Genomic DNA, 24,770 nt, shown 5'->3' on the forward strand with positions numbered 1-24,770 from the left:
AGTTTGTAGTGTACAATAAAGAAAAACAAATGTACAGGTTTATATGTTTTTTGGCTTTAAATACATGTAACAGGTCTCATGGTTTCCCTTTTTTTAAATGCCAGGGTTTTGGATGAGGTGATTAGTCTTTTTTTATGCTGCTATGTCAAAGACTGACAGAGCTCTGTCAATTAGTTTCAGGTTTACAGGGGGAGGGGGCGGGGGACGAATACAAAAAATAGTCCATTTGTACCAAAGGGTTACCTGCTACTCATGCCTCCGTAGTGCGCCGGCCCCTCTGCATTCATGTCCAAAACGTTCAAGCCCTCTATTTGAAATTAAAACTAAAAGGTTTGCGCCCACCACCCTAAAATGGGTCCTTGCAGTTTCTCACCACAGAAGCAAGCACATGGTGCTGACCCGGAAGTTAGCTGCAACAGCTCAGTGTTGTGAAGGAACCTCGGGCGACTACTGCGTGGGCAGCAGCATTATGAATTGCCCTTAAATAAACACTCAAAACTGACATCAAGAACAAAGAGTAAGACATAGTGGCCCTACACTATTCTACTCACTTTTAGGGGTTACAGTTTCTTTAAAAGCTGTCCCTGTGGTGTTCCCTGTTTTTTTTTTTTTTTTTTTTTTTTTTTTTTTTTTTTTTTAAATAAAGCATCCATCCTTTGATGCTTTAATAATGCTACATGTATAACAATTTGGTTTATTTAGTGTTATCCAATAGTCATCTCTTGAATGCATTGGTTCCACTTCATCAGAACTTTTCTAGATAATAGGTACAGACAGAAAATAGTTTAGGAACTACACCAGTTGATTAATGACCAAGGATATGAAGATACATATGTCAACACAGCTGTTAAAAATTAAACTGCAGCAATAAGATGAGCAAGATAAATGTGTGGGGGCGGGGGGTGTCAGCAATCAACTGGTACGATACAACAATTGTTGTTAACCCTTGTCATGTCCTAAACACTAGGTTTTAAAAAACAAATTAACCGCCAGGCCCCTATAGTATGTATTTCAAAATGGCTCAGGATCCATACAAATCTTGGTATTCTTTCCTTTTTTTAATTATGTATTATTTTAGTCTTGACGACAGAAGTTGTAGAGCTTAAGTCCTGTAACCAGAAACATGGTCAAATAATTTAAACATTTATCTACAATAATTCATAGCTTTTTGATCATGTGATGAATCCTGAAAACAGGACCAAAATGTGACAGCAATCAGTCTAAGCTTCAGAAGACCTGCTCAAAAGCCAGATCAGTGGGCTTTTCTGCATCCCATATCCCCTGAAGGTAGAAACAGCAGATCTATGATAATCCAGTTTGTTTCACCCATGGGAGTTGCACCCACTTATTTCCTTCTGTTGTTAAATAAGGCTTTGGGTTTTTGAGTGCATTCTTCTTGAGATAGTCTTTAAATTCACAACAGGGACTCATCCTTTTGTCTTATATCTCTTCCCTGAATTCTGTGAAAGCACACAATGCAACTACTGCTAGAGATGCTACAAATGTTAAATGTCAAAAGTCATCCATAATTTCAACTTCAACCAATTAAGGTATAACTAGCTGTGTATTTTAATTAAACAGCTGTCATAAAACAAGCCAAAAGTTTATTGGCTAGGGGAATAGCCAAAATTGTGTACACATTTTTTTCTAGTTTTATATAACCTCTGAGCACAATTTCTGTGGAAGAGGAAAGTCCTTGTTGTGAATGAAGACTACTTTCACATGCTCTTCTGCTCATCTCCAATCTGGGTGCCTTGTGTATTAACAGCCAGCCTCTGGTGGGTACCAAATGTGGGGCAACATAGGGCAGCAATAATGAGATCCTCAAAGGCTCCACAATAAACCAAGGTGCACCCCACAGTCAGCGCCCAGGGGCATCACAGTGACAAGAATTTCAGAATATAACAGTTGTTTTGAGGGGTACCACTTTCACGTGGTAACCTGTTAGCTTGGTAAGGCTGGCCCTGTTCCCAGTAGAACAATCCTAGATGAAGACTGTCCTGTGTCTGTCTGACACTCAGCTGCCCTGGTCCTGAAAGAAGTCTGAAACGGTGCATAGAATATCTGGAGTCGAGAGGAACGCTTTCCAGCACAGCTTTTAGGCAATTTCAAGTGCAAATGATTGAGCAAAGTCGATGTAGCAGGAGGAAGAGGTGCCACTGGGACCTTTTCCCCTCTAGGAAATGTTCTCAAGGATGTAAAAAATGAGCTCCATCACCACAGGCCCCTCACTCAGCTGGCAGGCTCCACCATGGATCACTGGCACCAGGGCACTGTCCAGGTCATTCATGTACTGAGGGAGCAAAGGTTGCCCATTGCTGCCGACCTGGTACCCCACCTGCAGAGACGAGAGAGGAGGGTTAGTCCTCACCTTTCACATTCCTTACAACTACATTTTTACAAATCCAGATGCAAGCAAGTACTGTATATCAAAAAAACATTTTAAACAAATTCAGGTCTGAGTGGTCATGTTATATACTGTAATGTAGTTTACATATATACATATAAGAGAATGACTGAAACATTTTAAAATGATTACTTTTCTAAGCCTCGTTAAACATTGGTACTGTAATGGAAATAAAAGTTGTGTTAATAGCAATGAACCTGGTCAGAATCCAGCGTCACACGCAGTCCCAGCTTGGCCAGCCCATCCTCCTTGAGCAGTTTGAGGTGAGGGCAGAGTGCCACGCAGAACGCTCGAGCCACGCTCTCAGTCAGGCGGCTGTGGTCAGCAGGGTCATTCGGGCCGTTTGGCTGGTCATCGCTCTGGAGGAAAAACACCTGGTCACAAGAAAGAGGAGGAGATGAGCTTGATCACAGAACCACTCTGCTTCTAGTTTATTTGTGCATGCATGTATTTCTTAAACACGAAACACAGGAAAGGCTTGTCTCCAAGTGAATATGAAGAAGGTCCAACATGAACATCCTGAAGGAAATAACAGCATGAAAGCTAAGACGGTGACAAACATAATTTCTAGACCCACATACACAAAACATGCATGTGGTCGACAGGTGCATACACAGACGGCCGCAAGAACACAAAAACAGCTACAAAGGATGTCGTGTCTCTACCTCTGTCCACCGGATGACCTTTCCATTGGCTTTGTACTCGGAGCCATGGAATATCTTCACACTAGTGATGGACTCCATGGATTTTCCATCAATGGGGCTGATGACCCTGCAGAGAAACAATAATGAAGGCATGAGAAGAGAGGAGGTTCCCCTGAAGACCTACTTTAACCCTTTTTCTTGTCAAATTATTCAACAAGCCTATTGCATCTAAGACCATAAGAAATGTTACAAATGAGAGGAGGCCATTCTGCCCATCTTGCTCGTTTGGTTGTTAGTAGCTTATTGATCCCAGAATCTCACAAAGCAGCTTCTTGAAAGATCCCAGGGTGTCAGCTTCAACAACACTAGTGGGGAGTTGGTTCCAGACCCCCACAATTCAATATATAAAAAAAAGTTTTCTGTTCTGAATGCACCTTTAGCTAATCTCCATTTGTGATCCCTGGTCCTTGTTTCTTTTCTCAGGTCGAAAAAGTCCTTTGGGTTGACATTGTCAATACCTTTTAGAATTTTGAATGCTTGAATCAGATTTCCGCGTAGCCTTCTTTGTTCAAGACTGAATAGATTCAATTATTTTAGTCTGCCTACTTATGACATGCCTTTTAAAACCTGGAATAATTCTGATCGTTCTTCTTTGCACTCTTTCTACAGCAGCAATATCCTTTTTGTAGCAAGGTGACCTGAACTGAACACAATAGTCTAGATGACATCTTACTAATGCATTGTAAGTTTTAACATTACTTCCCTTGATTTAAATTCAACACTTTTCGCTATATATCCGAGCACTTTGTTGACTTTTTTATAGCTTTCCCACATTGTATAGATGAAGACATTTGAGTCAACAAACTCCTAGGTCTTTTTCATAGATTTCTTCTTCAATTTCACTACCTCCCATATAGTATTTATAATACACATTTGTATTGCCTGCGTGCAGTACCTTACACTTTTCTCAATTAAATATAATTTGCCATGTGTCTGCCCAGTTCTGAATGCCGTTTAGATCAATCTGAATGACCTTTGCTGCTGCAACGGTGTTTGCCACCCCTCCTATTTTTGTGTCATCTGCAAATTTAACAAGTTTGTCATTAATGTAGATTAGGAATAGCAGAGGACCTATTACTGATCCCTGTGACACGCTACTGGTTACCTTGCTCCATTTTGAGGTTTCCTTTCTAATCAGTACTTTGTGTTCTACATGTTTTGCTCTCCCTACTCTATGCGCATGCATTTCCTTGAATCCCTACGAAGTTCAGTTTGAGAATTAATCTTTTGTGCGGGACTTTGTCAAAAGCTTTCTGGAAATCTAAATAAACCATGTCATATGCTTTGCAATTATCCATTATCGATGTTGCATCCTCAAAAAAAATCAAGCAGGTTAGTTAGACATGATCTTCCTTTCCTAAAACCATGCTGACTGTGTCCCAGGACACTGTTACCATACAGGTAATTTTTCATTTTGGACCTTATTATAGTCTACCAGCATTTACATCCCGATTAATGGCTATACAAAACATTAGTTGTGGTGATTTTATAAAGTTACAATGTAGTACACTCTCACCCCTTGTTGAAGTTCCGGTCCTCCTCCACCCACTGCACCTGCACGTGTTCCTGGGGCTCCTCCTGGTCTGCTTTCCCACAGGGGATCGTGAAGGACTTCATCTCCCGCAGCGCCAGCCGAAGAGCCTCCATCGTCTCTGCTGTGATCTGTACCATCACTCCGTCTGGAGTGGAAGAAGAGAGCGAGTTTAAACTATTTCAACACCAGTACAGAGAGGAGCACAAACAGAAGCTGCAGAAAAGCTAGATTCAGAACAGCAGGCAGGGAACCAAGCAGAATTTGAGTCCTTACCTTCTACAATGCTGGACTTGGCTAGGTACCCAGATGATGATTTCAAAGCACCGCTGAACACAAAAAAGCTAGCTCCTGTAACTAAACCACAAAAAGAAGAACAGGTAAAAATATAAAGCTAACATCATTCGACAGTTTATATCTGGAAACAAAGTCATGTGTCACAAGTGAAGTGTACCATTACAGAAGAGTTTCCACATGCCTAAAAATACATTTCATGAGATATGAGCTGTTGAAGAATCAAAAGTGGCAGATTTACAAAAATAAAACAAATCCTTCACTCCTATGCAACTATGCCAGCCAGTTCTCTGACTTAAACATTATGACCGAAGCATAGGGATACAAAATCTCTCATATCTCCCTATGCAGAGCATTCTGCACCCTACCTTTCCGTGGTTGGGAGTGGATGCTGATTGCCTGAGTCTGATAGTTCCCATCGTCATTCTGAACACAGACCAGGTGAGAGTCTGCCCGCTCATTAAAACAGGCCCCCATCGCCAGCACATGCTCATTCGACTTGTTCATCGCCTTCATCAGCTGCCCAAGAAACCACAGGGATTGTTAAGACATTTGCATGAAGCAGAAGATTCTGGCAAGTTAAAGTGTGCGTCTTTATAATAAATTGGCTTGGCAAGGCAAGACCATATAAATTGCATACCCTAATTTACCACAAAACAAAATTAATTAAAAACAGTCCAGGAGTGTAATATGCTTACTGTGTATATCACTAAGGTAACCCTGTGCTTTCCACTGTTTTCCTTAGCTTGGGAAACAAGAACCATACCAACACGCACATTTCCGGCACTAATGTATCACCCAGCTGGGCTCATTCCAAGCACGAGACCTCCGATCCTGGCTGTCTTCTCTTGCTTTCTGTCTGTGCCAGGTCTGCTCTACAGGATTCTGGCCGGCCATTTCATCAGACAGCAAGCACTTTCTATGGTATGCATACTTCTTGACCTTTCAGCAGAGTTGATGGGCATTCAAGTACAGAGACAATCCCCATATAGACATGTTTGCATATAACATATTATTAACATTTTCTTATCTCTTCTGGATGTAATTGCGACCTGGTTTGAGAACCAAAATTACATATTACATGAGCTGCCTGTTAAAAACCAGATCAATTCTGTTGTACCATCACCTTTACAGGAATAAACGTACCTCGTTGTACCTGTTGCTGGGAATCTTGATGGAGGTCTTTCTCACTTCCATATCAACTACCAATCCACTCACCACTGGCAACGTGTACTGGTAGTTTCGAAAATCCTGCAAATTGAACAAGACCATTCAGGGCACTCCTTATTGGGTCTATCCTGGAATTGGAGCTTTTAAATATAAAATCTAAACAAATGTTTAGATTGTCACGGAATGATGCAAAAATGAATGTTTTGAAGTCTGTGTAGCAATGCATCTGCATCCTAAAGCTACAGCAATGGGTCAGGCAGCTGGAACTTTTCAATATGTTTAGGACATGTTGTAATGCATGTTCTTCACACCTTTAAAAGCACAATTTAAACCAGTTGTGTTAGACTTTGCAATTATTTAATATACAGCTGATAAAGCTATCCACATAACAGAGTGGTTACAAAGTCATTTAGCCACTTTATTGCAGGTGGTCTAGGGCCTCCATCTGTCAAGTGTAAGTTGCTCTGTTCTGAATGTTTTTTACACAACAGTGCAAAGTGGCTGTGAAACCCTGCGCACAGAAGCTCTTCCACATGCAGGACACTCACCGCTAGCAGGTTCATAATGGTGTGGCCAGTCTCCCCAAACAGAGGCTTCCTGAATCGGACACTGAACAGCGGGCAGGGATAGACTGCAAGCAAACAGTGGCTCGGCTTCAATATGCATAAATTACCTGCATGTCATACTGATCACTTCGCACTGCATTACAATTAAATGCATGATTAAATGCAGGGGGGGACGGGGGGGGGGGGACGACCAAGACGAACAGCGAAAGTAAAATGAAAATAAGCTTAAAATTGGCATTGTACAGTACTTGGTGCAATGTGCTGCAAAAGCTTTAATCCATTCTATGTACCCTGCACTACAAATTAATATACAGGACTTTTCAGTAAGGTCGCAATGAAATCTCCCCAGAAAAAAGACAGACAACAAATTTAAATAAAAAAAACTTGTACATTTCTGTATTTGTATGTCCAGATTACCAAGGAGTCCCTCGCTGCACCTACAAAGTCCATAAAGACTCGGTGGCCTTGCTTTACTTCTTATTCTGACCTCTAAAAATGTGTAGATGTGGTCAGGTCACCACTGGAAATACTAGCTACAACAGTGCCCATTCTGTTACACAGCTAAACATGTACAAATGAATTAAATGTATATTTTAGACTAAAGGCATCAGTGACTTTCAGCAAGAAAAAAAGCCAAAAGATGGGTTATTGCCTTCTTGCAAGTCAAATTCAATAAGTATCGAGAGCCCTCAATCTGGGATGAATCCTTATATTATCTCTGCCCAGGCATCCAGCCTTTGACAGACCGCATGTGGCTCAGCATGGCTCTGCATGCTCAAATCTCAAATGCACTTTCATGGCTCCATTTCACAGATACTACTTCACGGAATAAAAATAAAAAAAAATAAATTAAAAAACAAAACCACAATGGATTCATTTCTCTTTAATTTTGTCAGCATTTGTAAAAGCTGGGGGTACCGTATTAGAAACATTTGCAAGTACTGGAAAGAGAGAAAAGTCATGCCACCCTCAAAACAAACATGGCCGTGCTTACATTTGCTTGTGATTTGGATGAGGTGTCAGCATGGTAATATTACACTGTACAGGTCTAGATGATTATTGGAGCAGCATATAAGAGCTACCTTACATGGAAACAGTGACTTGAACATCCAGTGTTTTTTTTCCCACAGTGAACTTTTTAAAGAGCTAACTATACATTTGTTTTTGCAAGAAGCCTCAAACATAATTAAGTGTATGTCCCACAATAATATATCAGAAAGAGACAGAAAGTCTACCAACAAAGCCAGTCTCTCTGCTACCAGGTTTAAAATATATATACAATATATGTTTATTGACAGCTGGAAAAAAGGTTTTGGTAAGGTAATTTGATGGGGTCTATTTACAGTGTTTCTAATATATATATATATATATATATATATATATATATATATATATATATATATATATATATATATATATATATATATATATATATATACATATATATATATATATATATACATATATACACACACACACACACACACTTACTTATATCTATATACGTTTTTTAAAATATACATCCTAATGTTGAAAGAAGCAAAAAAATATATAATTGGCCCTGATATACATGGAAAGAACTACATACATGTACACAGTGATGACAACTTTGACAAATTAGATATCTCTGTTGTACCCAAGTGCTTGAGAAAACAGGCACTATCAATGTACTCACAGCTTGCAAAAAGCATAGAACAAATACAATTCGTTAATGCTCAGCTAGCTAGCATGCCAAGGGTTGAAGACTTACATCTGTACTCTGCTCCCAGACGCAGCATGAGGCGAATAGGGAAGACCTTAGCCCAGGGGGTCTCCCACTTCTGGATGAGGATCCCAAAGAGGTAGGGGGGGTTCGGCAGCAGCAGGTCCTGCAACGACTGGAAGGAAGGGGTGACGTAGAGGAACCCACCATGCTCCTTGCTGCCAAGGAAACTCTGTGTGAAGAATGAGTGGCCCAGGTGACCCACCATGCTACCTGCAAGCACATAGAAAAACCAAGAAATAGCGAGCATAAATTACATATAAAAATAAAGTCGGGTAACTCAGCATTACAGTTAACTCTATTTTACCTTAGTGAATGAGAAAAGGTTAAAAGTTCAATCTGAATACATTCAATCATTACTCCAACAGTAAAAAAAAAAAATAATAATAATTGAAACATCTCGGCATGTATTTCCGGACCTGAAATATATTAGCACCACCGGAGGATTTGAATTTACACTCTTATTAAAAATTACATTTGCAAAGCAGCAACACAAATCAAATTACATTAATACTGCCCTTTTCTTATGATATTATAATTCAGTGTTTGCTGGCAAACATGATTACTCTACACTTTTTTAAAAAATAAATGTGTATTTACATATTCGCTGGCTGTGTAAACCAATTTAAATCAATTTTCTAACAATATGGAAAAAATGTAATCCCTTCCAGCCAAAGCGAGCCATTTGCTTTGGGGGGAAAAATAAAATAAAGAAAAAAATCAGAAGCTTCTGATGGAAAATGAACATGGAGAGAGATAGAGAGGTTGGAACCTGATAAAGAGTAGTGGTAATTGGGGTTATTTGCAGAGGGCTCCCCTGTGGCTCTCACCTGCCAGTGCATCCTGGTAGAGCTGGACGAAGTGGCTGAAGATATCCTTGGGGATGGTCTTCTCGTCTGGAAGGCACTGCAGCAGGATCCCTACCTCCGCCTGCCCCAGCGCGTGCATTCCCTTCGTCGTCAAGCACCAGCACTTCCGGTTCACATCTGAGACCACAGCACAAACACAACAAGGACACAGCACCCGTTATAACAATTCACCAGAGCAGTAGCATAGCAAAGTGTAACGCAGCCTGGCAAAGCCATGGCAAAGCACAGGTAAGCACAGTAAAGAATAGCAAGGTGTGGTAAAGCATATTAATATACATGACAAACCAGAGTAAACTACAGTCAATGCATCGTATAACCACGGGGAAAGCATGATAAAACTGCAAAAACACCGTTCAAGTATACTTTTATTTGTTTATAACAAATTACCTTTTATTTGTTTTAAGTTTCTGAAAGTAGGACAATGACACTTACTACAGTCAAGAATGGTGCCACCAGATTTTTTGTGTAGTAGTATTGTGATTTGTATTAGTGTCCAACAAACTAATTTCACTTTTTTAAATACATTTTACATCAGTAATCTGTCACGTATCCACCCTAACTGCTTACTGCCATGATCAATCTCTTCAGCAATGTTAGTTTATTAATGAATGGAGAACATTAGTTCAGAGACTGTAGATCCCACTAAAGTTTCTATACACTGTGTTGTATGTGCTCCATGAGCAACCATTGCTGGTAGTGTCACGTGAGCTGTTCACTGTGTTATGTAAATAAATCCTGTTCACCTGCAGGGCGTATCAGCTTCAACCTCCATCTCGATCTCCCGCCTGTCACCAAGAAGTGAATGCACACACCCACACGGCTACTCTGTCAGAAGCATTAATATCCTGTATCTTTCTAAACAAGTGACTATAGTAATTGTTACGATGTCTTACACATCCGCCCTTACCCAGGTCTCACCGCAGTCGGATACGCGACAGATTACTGTACTAGAAAGCGATTCCTAAGTTTTGTATCACACATTTTATAGCTAGTGTTTACTGTAGGACATGAAGGAAATTCTAACACACAGACACACACACACACACACACACACACACACACACACACACACACACACACACACACACACACACACACACACACACACACACACACACACACACACACACACACACACACACACACACACACACACACACACACACACACACACACACACAGCACTGGATAACTGGGTACTCACAGTTGACCAGCTTGACCATGGCCAGCAGGTTTGCGTTGAGAACAAAGACAAGTGGGTCAGGGCCGCCCTCCTCCAAATGCTGCATCACAGAGATTTCAGAGGGCTGTTCTTCTACTGCAAAGTCTGGAGACAGAGAGGGGGCAACAGTGTTAGGCCAGGGAAAGACGAACTCAGGCATCAACAAACCCCACCACAGGGATTCAGAACTTCCTTTGCAAGACAGCGAGAGAAGTTGGACTCTCTTAAAACAGGGACCAGTCCAGACTTCAGGAAAGAAGCAGGTTTATAAAAAGGACCTGCTCCCAGCTCTTGTTGACCTTCACAGTTTCCCCGCTTATGCAGAAACCTTACAACATCACAGAGAGAGGCAGGGCAGAGCAAAACAAAGGGATTTACATTCCTAAAAAGGAGGCATTCCAGAAAATAAACAAGCACCTGTGAGCTGGCTCCCCGTACCTCCTTTGATGCCGGTGGAAATGAGTATGGGAGGGAGCCCGTCTTTGGGAATCAGGTTCATTGAGCTCCCTATGGGGCTGCCAACCGGAGCAGCACTCCCCTGGACAGAAAGGTCAGAAGCAGCCTGCAGACAGCAAACACTACACTCATTACCCAGGAACTGAATAGAAATCTCTGGAAACAGTACAGCATTACTACCTGATCTCAATTATAGACAGACACAAGTTAAAAACACTGACAATGCAAAGTAACATAATCCCAATGGATATTCGATTGCAGACAATTCTTGCTTTGGTTACAACCAACAGTATGGGTGAACAGATACAAAATATTATTATTCCATCCCTCCTTCAGCAAAATCAATTTATAAAAGGCATCTCAACACTGCCTTTTCTTCTGGCTTGGTCCAATGAAGGGTTAACACCCATCCAAACCATTACCTCAAAAGAAGTAGCTGCAGGATTGGCTGCCGGCAGTTTGGAGGGGTCATGTGATACAGCCAGGGGTCCTGAAGGGGCTGGCCCACCAACTGCTAGCTTCGCAGACTCCGCCGCTTCTCCATTTGGCAGGATCCCGTCAGCAAACCAGACCCGCCTCTGGTCCCGGGGGAGCGTGCCTACAGCGAAGGTTAACACTGTTCAATGCAGCAACACTAATTTTAAGTGGCTCGAGCCCCCTTTTTACATGCATACGGTAATACAAGCTTAAAAGCAACACTATCAATCAGATGCCAGACTACCGCATCTCACTTAAGTTCTAGCACTTTAATATCAGCATTTTCAATTCATATTCTTGCCACAAATACATACAATGAAAAGGTTTACTTATGATCATATCGATTTCATCCCCCCCCCAGAGTGTATACCAATATCAAAATGGTTCCAACCATTTAATAACAGACTTAGCCTCATTACTATCTAGTCCTGAGCTGGGACCATTACACCACAGCGTTCCAGTGAAGGCACCAGCCAAAACCTGCGTTTATAAAACTTGTCCTGTGCTTCTACTACCAGGGTATGGAACTGTATTATTAAATATGCCACCAACTACTCCCTTAATGAGTGATTAAGTTCATACCTTCATTGCCAGGCTGCTTCAGGACTCCCACTGGTACCAGGACAGTGGGCGGGGGCGAGCCGAGAGCCCCAGAGGCCTGTGCCTGCTGCAGGGGGGGGATGGTGGAGCAGTACTCGGCAGGGTTGTTGGGGTTCGGACTCTGGTTGCAGGTGCTTACCATGTCCTGCCATGCTTGAGCTGTAGAACAGGAAACGAGAGGTCATTCGCATATAAAAAAAGACACGATGGGAAAGACAGCAGATCTGACCATCTTTGACAGAGGGCCGATCGTAGCGGCTCATTTAGTCGTATCCAATGAAAGGCGAGACTCCTCTGCTGATTTGTCATTCCCGGCTTCCATAAAGGAGCCAGCTTGAGCCAGAAACTAAATAAATCACCTGCAGATCCTGCTAAACACCCTGCGGACTCGTCACATCAAATCAGAGCCAACTGGCTGCTCATGGGCACTTTTATACTAGCGATCAATTTTTTTTCCCCCAAATCCCTTCAACTATAAGTTGCTGTATATGGAATGTGAGCTAAACAGGAATTATTTTACAACTAGTCCTTTAGATTCAGTACTTACCATTCATTAGCACCGAGTGACAAGTGACACAGACCCGGGCTTCCTTTCGATCCATGTACCCCAGCCTGCACTTCAGGCTGCAACACGCTGCACAGAACACCTACAGACAAACAGACCACCAAGAATTAGTATGTACACAGGAGTCATACCCTACTGAATCAGCAATTTCCATGAACACTGAATGTGACAAATACAAATACAAACGTGGCGTGAAATGCAGCAATAATAAACTATCCGCTGCACCTGCTGGAGAAGCAGGAGACCAGCTATCACAGGATGTCCCTCGTCTACAGCCTGCATGTAGTGGCCTTGCTGTGTGGGTGATCTCAAGATAAATAAAATGATTTGGAGCATCACTGCGTCAGGGTTTTTAAAAGGGCCTGCAAAAGGAGATGATCTGCGGAGGTACTGTATCAAACTCATGCAACACTGGCCAGGGGATTTTAGACTACTATGGAAGGCTGAATGCAGTAAGCAAAGCTTGATTTTACTTCACTGACTTCCAGGAGTACAAATACTAGTTTATATACTTCGATACTACAACAAATAAACTTCAGGCAATTGCTTGTTTAAGCCATTTTAACTATTGCGCTTCAAACGTTTTACATGGTCAAGTTATACAGACACACTGACATTTGTCTTTATTCGCGTGTCAACTTACCTTCCCGCAGGCCCGGCAATGATGCCTCCTCTTGGTGAAGGTAAACTTGGCCTCGCACTTCATACAGATGGGTGCCTGCGAATCAGGGACCCAAACTGGGGCAACCTCCCCTAGAGCAGAGAAGGGCTTTTTGGACAGAACCCCAAAGTGTTCTGCTTGGAGGTCGTTATCAGGACTATCAGGGGGCAGCAGCATGCCAGGTGGGGTAGGAGAGGACCCTGTATCAAAGGCTCCAGTGTGCTCCCCATTGGGACCTGCTAAGGTTGTCTCGACTCCAAAGCCCTCTCCTCCAGACAGGAGCTCTCCGATGTTCGTCTGACTCTGCGGCTCCACGTTCTTGTTCTTGTCAGGCTGCCCGAGCTCGTTCTGCACCTGGCCAGAGAGTGGCCGGGGCATCTGCAGTTTGAGTTTGACTGGCTGCTTTGGCCGGGCACCACCAATGGGGATGCTCACAGGCTGCAGGCCGCTGCTGTTCAGCTTCTTGGAAGTGATGGGAGGTCCTGGAGTTATTCCGTTATTTGCCACACCCACCTCAAGACCCCTTGTCTGCTCATAGCTTTCTGATTTGCTCTCCTCCATCTCCTTCTCCTCTGTCACCGAGTCTTCTTTGGAGGAAGGAGGCTGGGAGGCAGGGTCCTCATCCATGATCCTCTGCAACTCATCCGAGTCCAAACCGTTCAGAAGAAAGCAGAAGGGGGGTTCTGCACAAACCGCAGATTCAGATTTCCTTTCTCCTTCTACAGCAAGACAGACAGCTATGTTGTCATTCTCTTCGGTGTGGCTTAATTCCCCGATGGAGGACACATCAAGCTCATTTTGATCTGGTGCCTGGGTTTCCCCAAATTCACTAAATCCGGCAATCCCCCCATTAACCATCCCTTCTGAATGCGCTTTGGCATAACCACTATTGCACGACTCTAAAATATTGTCTCCTGCAAGCGCCATAAATTCGGCTGATCCAGTTGCTACAAAACTGCTCTCTCTGCACCCAGGGACCTGATGCCCGTGGGGCTCACTGGTGTCCCCAACTCCCTTTGGTGACCCAATGATCAAGCCATCTTTTTGGAGTGTCTCATACTGTGGTGGCTCGAAGCCAATCCTCTCAAGTTCAGCAGTGACAGTACATTCATCTGCTGTAGACAAACCACTGCTCTCTTTTTCTACTTCTGCAGCAATGGGACAATCACTAGTGAGTTCTGAAGGATTATCTTCGCATTGACCTGAAACCTCATTCTTGCAGACATCTAAACAACTGAAATCTGGAATACCCATGCGATTATCTGAAGTGGCCTCAAAGCGTGGCAGATTACAACCCCCCCCTGCACAATCATTGATACCAACAATTTCTGGAGAACCGTTCTCAAGAGCTGGGCTTCCCTTGTTAAACTGTGATGGGCAGCTCCCAGTATCCACATTTAACATTGTCCTGCTGTCATGTTCCACAGTGTTCTCCTGTTGGGGACTTGGACACACCTCAAAGTCCACATTTTTGTTGAGCGTTTGACTGTCTGCTTCATGATGTTCGTTGATCCAACGGGTAGCATCTGGGGTTCGTTCACTCCCGTTTGAGCAGTTATTCCCACCTCCTCCTCCCTTGTCAACAGCCGGTGTCTCAGAAAGGGATTTGAACCTCAGCTGGGAATCTCTGGTATACAGGCCCTCGCTTTCACCTGGGTTCGCCAGGGCTGGATTGAGGGAGAGTAGATGAGACGGCGGAGCTAATATCTGAGACCACTTTGCATCTGATAAAGTGGGGGTGTCCGTCCCATCTGTGGAGGGAATAAAAAAACTATTACAGACCACCTTACACTATGTAATACAACCGTATGTTTTGTGGTGTGGTTGTCAAGATATCTTTTTATACAGGGAGATTAAAGCAAAAAATCTGAGAACCACCGCTGAGCATGATGAAATGAAAATATATTTACATCACACGCATGTGCCTAAATGCACAGGCATGTGTGCATGTGGTGAATATGCACGTACAGATGTTTTTGTATGGGAGTTAGCAGCCCAGCAGTAACGGTTTCTGAATATTTCTATGAGAGAGGCTGTGTTTGTGCCCAGTGCTGGGACCGGGACTGATCTCAAATCTGCAGCTGCAGCCCAGCCCCCTTTCGCCAGCCCTCTGTCCTCTCCACAGAACGTACATCCATCATGCTGACACCTGAATGTTTTTTCACAGAATGGAGAAATTCCACACCCTCCCCATTAGCATTTCTCAGCATTCTTTAAATATACAGCTCTGCCGCCCAGCCCAAAAGGCAAAACAAGTCAAACACATAAATGCATACAACAAGATTCACAGCGGCTAGACAAAAACAACAAACACACCAACGTGAAAATAAACTAGACTTAAAAAGTAGTGTGTTTTGTAAGGCAATATTGCACTTAAATGCATGAAAACAAAAAATAGAAAATCACAGATTAACTTTTGAAAATGAACTAACTTTGACAGCAACTTCAATTTCACGGGCTGAAGAAAACAGACATTAAACTGACTTGAGTGTAGCCATGGTGAATTATTTGGCAGGAGTTCACCATTGCCTATCTCTGACAAACTACAACTGCTACGTTGCACTTGTGCAAGTCTATCAGGAGACTGTCAACCTCACAACATGCATTCCATGAGCAGAACACTGCCAACATAGAAACGAAGGTTGGGTCTAACACACCTTAAGAAAAAACAATACAGCAAGTTGCTAGACCTGGGATCTATTGCAGCTATTTGGGCTTGCATTTAATTCAAGAGGATAAACAACATGTTTGCATTGCCCAATATAAACAGCAGAACCAGCAGTTCTGTTGCAATCAATTCCACCAATGGGGCAGCTACTGCAGTTACTCCCAAAGAAAAGAGTAATCAAGCATGATTTAACTGCTCATCATTACTAACTTCCAACAGGACAAACCTATTTGATCAAAACTCTTTTTCATGGGTGTGGCACAGCTTTGAACTTGTTAGGACGTTCTCAGAACATGTCTGGCAGACAAACAGAACAACTTCTTGTGCTCAGTTATGAGCTAACCAGGTTTGTTTTGGATTATTTCTAGCCCCACCCTCATTCTCTGCTCTAGCAGTTTCTGCTACACAAGGCTACTGTGTGACTATCCAGACTATAAAGTGTTTTAAAACAGCTTCTGACAAAAGGCTCCGAGACCATCCAATCCCATTACTACAACCTGACAGTTACCAAATAGATAAAGTCAGTATTAAATGGAGTCCTTTAGCACAGGCAATTTTGGAGCAGAGAAATTGCTGTTTAATCATTTGAAAAGAACAGCAGAGAAGGGGGAAGTTAAAGAAATATTTGTATAACAGGCAGTTAAAGCAGATGGAGTACTTTTATTTAAGATTAGCACTGCAATAGAAACAATACAAATGGGCATGCATTAAAATGTATTTAAGACTGAATCAGAAAGTGTAAATCAACAAACTACAATGAATAAGAGACCAAGAAAATGGGTGAAGGGTGCAGTTAATAGCAGGGTCTCCACCTGACAAGTTAAGAAATCCATGCCATTAGGTTGTCCCCATGTCTCTGGTTAGATGCTGGCAGGCGCAAATTACAAATAGTAGCTCACCTCCATGCTGTTCAAACTCATCCAGCACCTTGTCAAGGTTAAAGGCTTCTGTTTGGAAGTAATTCTCCATTAGTCAGGAAGCTCCTCCCTGTCATGCGTCTGCCTGAAAAAAAAAAAAAGACAACACCCATTAGGAACAAGCAGCAGATTTAGGGTGGAGGAATTTAGCACGGCTGCAAATTTCACAAAAAAGGATACACTGGACATGAATAAGGGTGGTGCACATATCGTCCACAATAGACAGTGAGCCATCAAATTACTATGGGCAGCATCAAACATACACTAATCACAGTACCGAGATTTGGTTTGATAAAACATATAATTGAAACAGAACATTTAAAATTATTTAAAATTTATTTTATTTTGAAACGGCTTTGGAAAAGAACATTTCTAAACAGTAATAAACTACAGTAGATGGTTTATTAGCAAAAGTAAGCAGCTTGAAACAGTAAAATGTCTTTTTTTTCTTTTTCTTAAACACACCATGCTGCCATTTTACTTGAAAATAAATACGATCATTATTCATCCTAGATGACACAACGGGTCAGCAATAGGTCTTTTGGGTTACTGTTGGTCACATTTCAATTTGAAGTGCATCTGTAAAGTCAGAAGCCGTAGCCGTGACACTGTCTAAAGCAGTTATATTTTGCAAATGGAAATTTAAGTAGAGAGCTTTAGAAAAAGTGGGTTAGAAGAGCACTATTTCAGACTGTGGTGGAGCCTGAAGCATTAAAACTCCTTAGAATTCAGATTATAACTTTGCACTGAAAAAGGGGGCCACGCAATGATTGCATTTGCTTTTTAATAAAAGAGGGCATTGAAATCCAGCACTTTGAGCTTGCACAGTTCCAGCGATACACCAACTGGCAGGTAGGCAGTTCCACAGGCAACGATCATCACCTACTGGGCACAGCCTCACAGTGCAGCATTCATTCTTCTTATTATTATTACTATTGATCAGATGCATTTATACAGGGTACGTTCACCAGCACACACAGTGACTCACTGCTGCATCATTTCATCAGAACAAGAAATGTCAATTAGATGGCACAGCTAGTAAATGATTGAACACTTAAACTGATTAGATTGGCAGAGGGTTGGCTCAATCACACTTGTCGTCAGAGCTTTGTAATCAATCAAAAAATAAAAGGTTGGACTGGACGATTTATGGCGATCATAAAGATTTGATGCATTGTTGGATCAATGCATAGTCTCGCAAAAGTCCCATCTTAGGACCTACCCACAATCTGCATTGAGGGAAGTATATACAGTCTGCATGCATGTTGGGGGAGTGAGGAAGTTACATTATTTTCAACGGATTGTAAACAGAACTGTAATAAATAACTTTCTTGGTTGGCATTTCAATAAAAAAAGCGCAGAAAAATCGTTGATCATTATTTTTGTTTCAGTGTCCCTTTTATTCTTGAAACATTTTCAAATGATCAATGTTACTTTCCTCTATAATGCATGAAACAATACTAACGTGTGTGTGCTGCACAAAGACTCCAGGACATTAAGTGCCCAGAGGAAGAGCTTAGGAGCATCAATGAGCTAAACAGTACAAATACCAATAGCAACTGTACCACCACACCCCCTCACAACGGGCCTGTGCTCTAGGCTGGTGGGGCGCAGCGAGACATTCCCAGCGCTGGTCTCCGGGGATGAATCAGTGGTTTCCTCCCCTCCTCACAGGTGTGTGTTTACAGAGATGGTCCTGCAGGGGATGGCGCCCCTCACTGAGCAGTCACTAGGTCCTGTGATGCATGCACAGTGTACCCATACCTGCAACATGCAACAGGAATCTCGGTTACTCTCCCAGTTCGGAAGCAGGAAGGACTTGGGTTTGAGCAGTGGACTGGGAGACAGGTAAAGGCAATATCATTTATGGTTTAGTAGCATCCCCAGCATTATATGTACAAAATAAATACCTACATGGACCCAATGACTTGAAACGATGGTTACCCAAAAGAGAGATGGCAGGCAGACACGAGCCATAGTCTCTTCAAAACAATTACAACCAGCATTTAGATAAGAAAGTAGATCAGGATGCAAATGACTTCATTATTTACAGTATACCTGGCATGGAATGCCTCCCCAGGGATCAGAATTGCCCAACCTTGAACTGGGTATAAGAAGCAGAATCCCACTGATTGAATGGAGAAGTGGGAACTTTCCAGCGTTATTCAGTGTAAATACTGTAGTACACTGTACGTTCAAATGCGGTTCCCTTCCCTCCCACAGCAAGCGTTGATTAGGGGTTTAACGAGTCATTGTTTATCGTTTGCTATGCATCATACAAGCAGCCTAGAGGGCCATGACACACATTGTGACACATTTCAGGGTGGAATTTTTGGCATTACAGTAATGCGTCTTCCTATTTTCTTTTGAGCGCAGCTCAAAAGGCCCCTGAGCCACAGCATGAGGAGACTGCACCGACGCGCTACACAGAGGGGAACTTTGTTTACATCGAGAAGGAGCGCGTCCGCTTCGCAGGATAACTACTACGGAACCCCTCAACTGCAAGACAGTGCCTGTGAAAGCTCTGCCCAGCAGGGATTGGTGTAACTACCCAGAATGGCTGGGAGGCCGGGACTTCGAGAGCAACAGCAGTAGGTTAGTTTAGGAGATGTGGATCCCAACCAGTATAGAGAGGGTCTCGTAGTGTAGTAGGTTCTTGGAGCACGACATCCGTTTTAATGAGGCTAGCGCTCGCCTTGTGTGGCAGATTTGTTTTTAGCTTTGTTTTGTTTATTAAATCTGACACTAGTGGCAGCACCTGTGTTAATTAAATCTGGCCGCCTGCGCTGCGTGTCAACACCCACTGCTCTGTGTCTGGGTATTATTCAGCGACGACCCACGTATGCAACATCACCCTGTTACACCAGCATAGTGAGGAAAAGCAAACTGCAATTTCCAACCACACGGACAGCGCGGTGCAGACTGTAGGTTGTAAAGACAAATATTTTCAATAGGCTACATCATCAGTGTCACTGAGCCTCCAGCAAGTTTTGCATGTCACACTATCTTCTTCCTGAAACCATGGAGATCTCTGTGCATTTACTGTTGAGCAATTTGAAGCATCTTACTGTTTAAAAAGATTCTTAAAATCCCTAATGTTTCATCTGCTTAAATTTGTGACCTAAACTAACAGTGATGGGAGAAGGAAAATGAATCTGTCTTCAGATTATGCAAATATTAGTATCATACTGTAATACTGGAAACTTCATGGGAGGAGCCACAGTGACTGTCATTTATGAAGGATTATACTGCTGTACATTTTCCTTTGAAGCGTTTAACCACATTATAAAATTGCTGAATCCAAATATACCGCATTTCTTAAGAATTGTGACCCCCACATTTAATTACAACAGTCCTGGGATTTTATTAAAAAAATGACAGTGTGTTTCTGTGACTGTCCCTTAGAAGGCAATTCGACTAGTTAAGCAAAAGATCTGGGTTCAACCATCTACAGAAATAGCAAGCCACATGTATACAACTATACAGCCTGCAGTTTGGTCACTAAATATCCAGCCATTCACTAATAACTGAACTACTGTAAAGATAACTTATACACTTTAAAGTAAGTAAACAGGTTTTTTTTTTGTTTTTTTTTTAGTTCATTTTGTTTTAATAATGGGCTGGACTGTTTCATCACTGCAGTAGTAAAATCTTATTTTAATGTAACTTTTTTATATTACACAAGTTGGTCTCTAGGTCATACTTCTTTGTGAATTGAGAATCAGTAACGCATCTAAATATAAACGGTACTGCAAGTAGTGTGCAATACCTTTACAAAATTTTGTAACGATGAATCCTCAATCCCACGACGTACATATTCACTGTGCATATACTTGTACTGCGAGTGTTCATTTCCACATTGACACACGACTCTGAACAGGTTGGGTACCCCTACTCTACAAACCATTCCAACGCACTGAGACAGTCAAGAAATCGAGTTTATGAAACCCTTGTAATAGACTGCAGACAAATGAAAGTCTGTGATGGAACTTCTATAAGAAACCAGTCCGTAGGAAATTACACCCGTTGTCTCAAAAAAAAAAAAACAAGGCTGCATGTAGCACGGTCTAATGTACAAATAAAACTGGTTAGCTTAGCAGTGCAGTGATAGAATCGTTAAATTAGATGTCTGCAGAAATTGGCACGGGTGTTTTGACGTTATGTAAACACGTCAAGTAGCAGTTAATAGTGCACTATTTTTTTTATTTTTATTTTTTTTTTTTAAAACGTGCTTAAAAATATCAGGGAGGATGCCACGGGGTTATTAGTCACCACAGATACTATTACATCCGATGTTGCATCACTCAATAACCAAACCGCACACGGCATTATAATGCACACTACCACCACAGCACAAATCAAACACCCCCCAGTTTCTGCATGACGGGCCTTTTCTCAATGTATTTTCTCTATTGTATATTGCTAATGTACAATGTTAAAGATGTGTAGATCATGGACTAGGTGTATATCACTTGCAGAGCAACCGCACACAATAACGATGCTTAAGCGTAGCATCGTTTGAACAAGTCCCGAAACGCAAGATTCTACCTCCTGGTTCTGCACATAATATAATGCAAAGCAATGCAACTCATAACTTCGTTTGTCAGTGTCTGATCAATACAGTAAAACAGGCCGGATCCTCATAATCACAGCTCTTTGGAAATCATTTACAAATGGAATCAAGGGTACGGTTTGTACATAAGAAGCAGCAACCTAATAATAGCACAGACTGTGTAAACTCATAAGCAATACCGGAATATTAAACCAGCTGTCATTCCTTCGATCATGTGGAATCGAACCACAGAACAGATGCATTTAAATTCAGGAACCGCAGAATTAATAACACAGATCACAACAATCAAATGCCTATACTACATATTTCAATCAAATTTTGAACCCTCGAAATTTACCGAAAAAAACGCAATGCTCTATCTTTTTCACGTGATCAAAGCAATTATTATTCGTGTTACAGTGGCAGTGAACAAAACTAACTGCAGCGTTGTGTCTGTGAATGCCAAGTACATTTACAAATACAAAAAATACGATGTACATTCCTAAAACAGTATGACATACAACCTCCGTCTGCATGATGTACAGCTAAGTCGTTTGTGCTAGAAAATTACAATCACACTTTTCGTAAACGTTGCATCATTCTTCTTGACATTTACAATTACAGCACACAGCCAAAAAAACAAACAAACCATGCTCTCATCGATCAGCCTGTGGAATTCAAATATAATCCAGGCTTTTAAAATTGTACTACATTTAGTTCTCGCCAGTAAAACAAATCAACAACAAACAAACACGTCTCTTACCATCTGGACTGGTTCCAGGGCAGGACTCCTCGCTTCTTCGTCTGTGTTTGTTTTTAAAACTGAAAGTCCGAGTTGCATTCGTGGATCTGAATTAATACTAAATACCCATCAACAGTGGCTCAATATGACACAAAAAAACCAAACACTCACCTGAGGCACCCTCATCTTCATAAACCCGGTCGCCACGAACCTTCTGTATTAATGCATTGTTTAAAAATGCAACGCTTCAAATCTATTCCTCCTTGGTTATTTATTTATTTTGTTGCTGATTTGTAAGTCTCCTTGTGTGAACTCCGACATGTCCAGCAGTCAGAGTTAGTCGAGGAGCGAAAGCACAAAGAGGATCCCCTTCACTCAGCTAAGATTTAGCATAGAGGTTATGAAACTCTAGCTGTGTCAGCCATGCTGGTTCAATGTGCTTTCCTGTTTGCTACAGGACGCTGACACTTCGTTGGAGCCACAATGGCGTTAGTTTCATACTCTCTTCTCTACTCTGCACCCTAGCCTGATCTCCCTATTCCCGACTCCAGCACACAAACTGCGGTCTCTGGAAGTGAAGCAGGAGATAGCGCCCCTTTACCATGGAGGAGAGAAGGTGAGGAACTGCATCGCTTTTTTTTAAACTGTTTTTTATTTTATTACAGTGTTCACCTTTTTTTTTTTTTTTTTTTTTTTTTTTTGCTTGATCACAGATCTATTTTTATATTCTTTAATATAATTTGTTGATCTGGTATGATCTCTTTACATGTATATTTTTCTTTTGCTTTGCTGTCTACATAAATATTGGTTCTTAATTTGATTGATGCTAGACAGATGTATATCGGGTCTTTTTAATTAGAACACACATACCAGTTGACAATCGTAATGAAACTTGTTAGTGAGTTATTAACAGTTTCTGAATCTGAAGATATATTGACCTGTCTGTCCATAAGTAAATTACAAAACACTTTTTACATAGTTTTAATGAAACTTGGAAAGGATATTGTTCAACAGAAATCGTCAAGAGAACCATAATATTTACATACTGTGGAAATTATATACATTTTGCTGATGCATATAGATGGCAAGGGATTATGAATACACAAACTTTTTTTGTTGCACATTTGATAGGAGCTGTATCACCATCTTTTGCATGTCTGCTGATCATTCCTACTGGTAAATATCACATTGAAAATTTGTGTTGTGCAGTCAGTTTCATAATTAAAAACTAATCGAGAGCTGTCTAATACTTTGACCCAGTTTAATTGATGAACATGTTTCTGCCTCAATAGTGCAGTTTCCAGGCTCTTTCTGGCACCTTTCAACACCAATGTCATCAAGTTGTAATGTTACATTACATCACAACATACAGAACATATGGCTGGTTTCACAGACCCTGATTATCACAAATCCTGGACTGCCTAATGGCACCTTAGCTAGACTAATGCTAGCTGGGGTCTGTGAAACTACCGATAGAGTGCAGACTCGGAAAATAATTTTAAATGTAGTTGCAGCTTCAAAAATCAACTGTTAAATTATCAGTGTTTAGTTTATAACCCATGTGCTGCTGCCAGAAACGGTCACATTTCTCAGACAGACCATACAATTATTTTCTCTTTGGAATCAATTAGTTATTTTATTAAAAAGGGGTAAACACAGTCACCATCGCCTGAGGCCAAGTACGACTAAACAGTGCCACCTACTGGACAAGAAGAAATATCAGTTAGTTGTCCTTCACAACTTCAGATACTTATCATCCTAGTGTTACAGTTGGATGACAGTTGATTTTTAAATGACACATTTAAAGTGTAATGCCAAATATTAAAATACTCCTGATTATCTTAAATAATGTTTTAACTCCCAATAATTGTGATTTTATTCATGATTAGAACTTTCTCACACTGCCTTTTTTTTTTCATGGGTTAGCTTTTGCACAATTTACATTTAACAGATCAGTCTCAGATTGTAATAAATTGTGATTTTACCTGCACAATTCATATAAAAGGAGTTTAAGTAACACCCCTCCGAACTTATTTTTGAACAAATCAAAGCTGTATACAGGAAGTAACAGGGCTATCCCACTCTGTTTCTAACATTGGGAAAAAATATTTTAGTATGTCTAAAGATTTGACTTCTGTACAGTTTAGCTAACCCTGCAAATATGTAGTACCTTAACTAGTCACTGAGATTTGAGGCTTTGACAGTGTGGTTGCAGCAGCTTTGTAAAATGACTACCACGCAAGGCTATTTTTTCTTGTACAATAACAACGATCAAACTTGATTTTGAAAATCATAAAATAACAGTTGCGTACTCTGAATAACGTCAGTATCTCAAAACATTAGGTCTTTTATCATGTGGATCCAAAAACCAACATGACCATAATATAGCACACAGATTAGGGCACAGAGAAGAGTACCATTAGCTTGCCCAAGCAGTTTCCACAACATCATAAATAAGCTGACATAGTGACAGCAACTTTACCAAAGCATGCAAGTTTTCTCACAATGATGTTTAATTTAAGTATGCTCGCTGTACCTATCCAGCAGAAAAGCATTTTTTCCTGGACAATGTGTGTGTTATTAAAAACAGCATTGTGCAACAAAAGT

At 41.4% G+C, this 24,770-nt stretch overlaps 1 protein-coding gene across 4 annotated transcripts; it reads right to left on the reverse strand.

The window, feature by feature from the left end:
* Positions 1-1,651: 1,651 nt before the first annotated feature.
* Positions 1,652-22,708, reverse strand: LOC121327244 (zinc finger FYVE domain-containing protein 9-like). 4 transcript variants are annotated; one of them, XM_041271161.1, is made up of 19 exons: positions 22,335-22,708; positions 18,420-18,633; positions 16,852-16,954; positions 13,267-15,035; positions 12,606-12,705; positions 12,041-12,217; positions 11,404-11,579; positions 10,964-11,087; positions 10,508-10,630; positions 9,265-9,420; positions 8,423-8,647; positions 6,655-6,737; positions 6,083-6,187; positions 5,305-5,455; positions 4,919-4,999; positions 4,628-4,790; positions 3,073-3,178; positions 2,605-2,781; positions 1,652-2,338 (listed from the first exon to the last, which is right to left on the reverse strand). In XM_041271161.1, exons 3-19 carry the CDS (start codon positions 16,919-16,921, stop codon positions 2,177-2,179), a joined length of 3,948 nt encoding a protein of 1,315 aa, XP_041127095.1. In that variant the 5' UTR covers positions 16,922-16,954; positions 18,420-18,633; positions 22,335-22,708; the 3' UTR covers positions 1,652-2,176. The 4 variants fall into 4 exon arrangements, with proteins under 4 accessions (XP_041127095.1, XP_041127094.1, XP_041127092.1 ...); XM_041271160.1 differs by having other exon boundaries at positions 10,943-11,087; positions 18,435-18,633; positions 22,335-22,707; XM_041271158.1 differs by having other exon boundaries at positions 10,943-11,087; positions 22,335-22,707.
* Positions 22,709-24,770: the final 2,062 nt, after the last annotated feature.

Source organism: Polyodon spathula, chromosome 14 (assembly GCF_017654505.1).
Source record: "Polyodon spathula isolate WHYD16114869_AA chromosome 14, ASM1765450v1, whole genome shotgun sequence".
NCBI classification, from domain to species: domain Eukaryota; kingdom Metazoa; phylum Chordata; class Actinopteri; order Acipenseriformes; family Polyodontidae; genus Polyodon; species Polyodon spathula.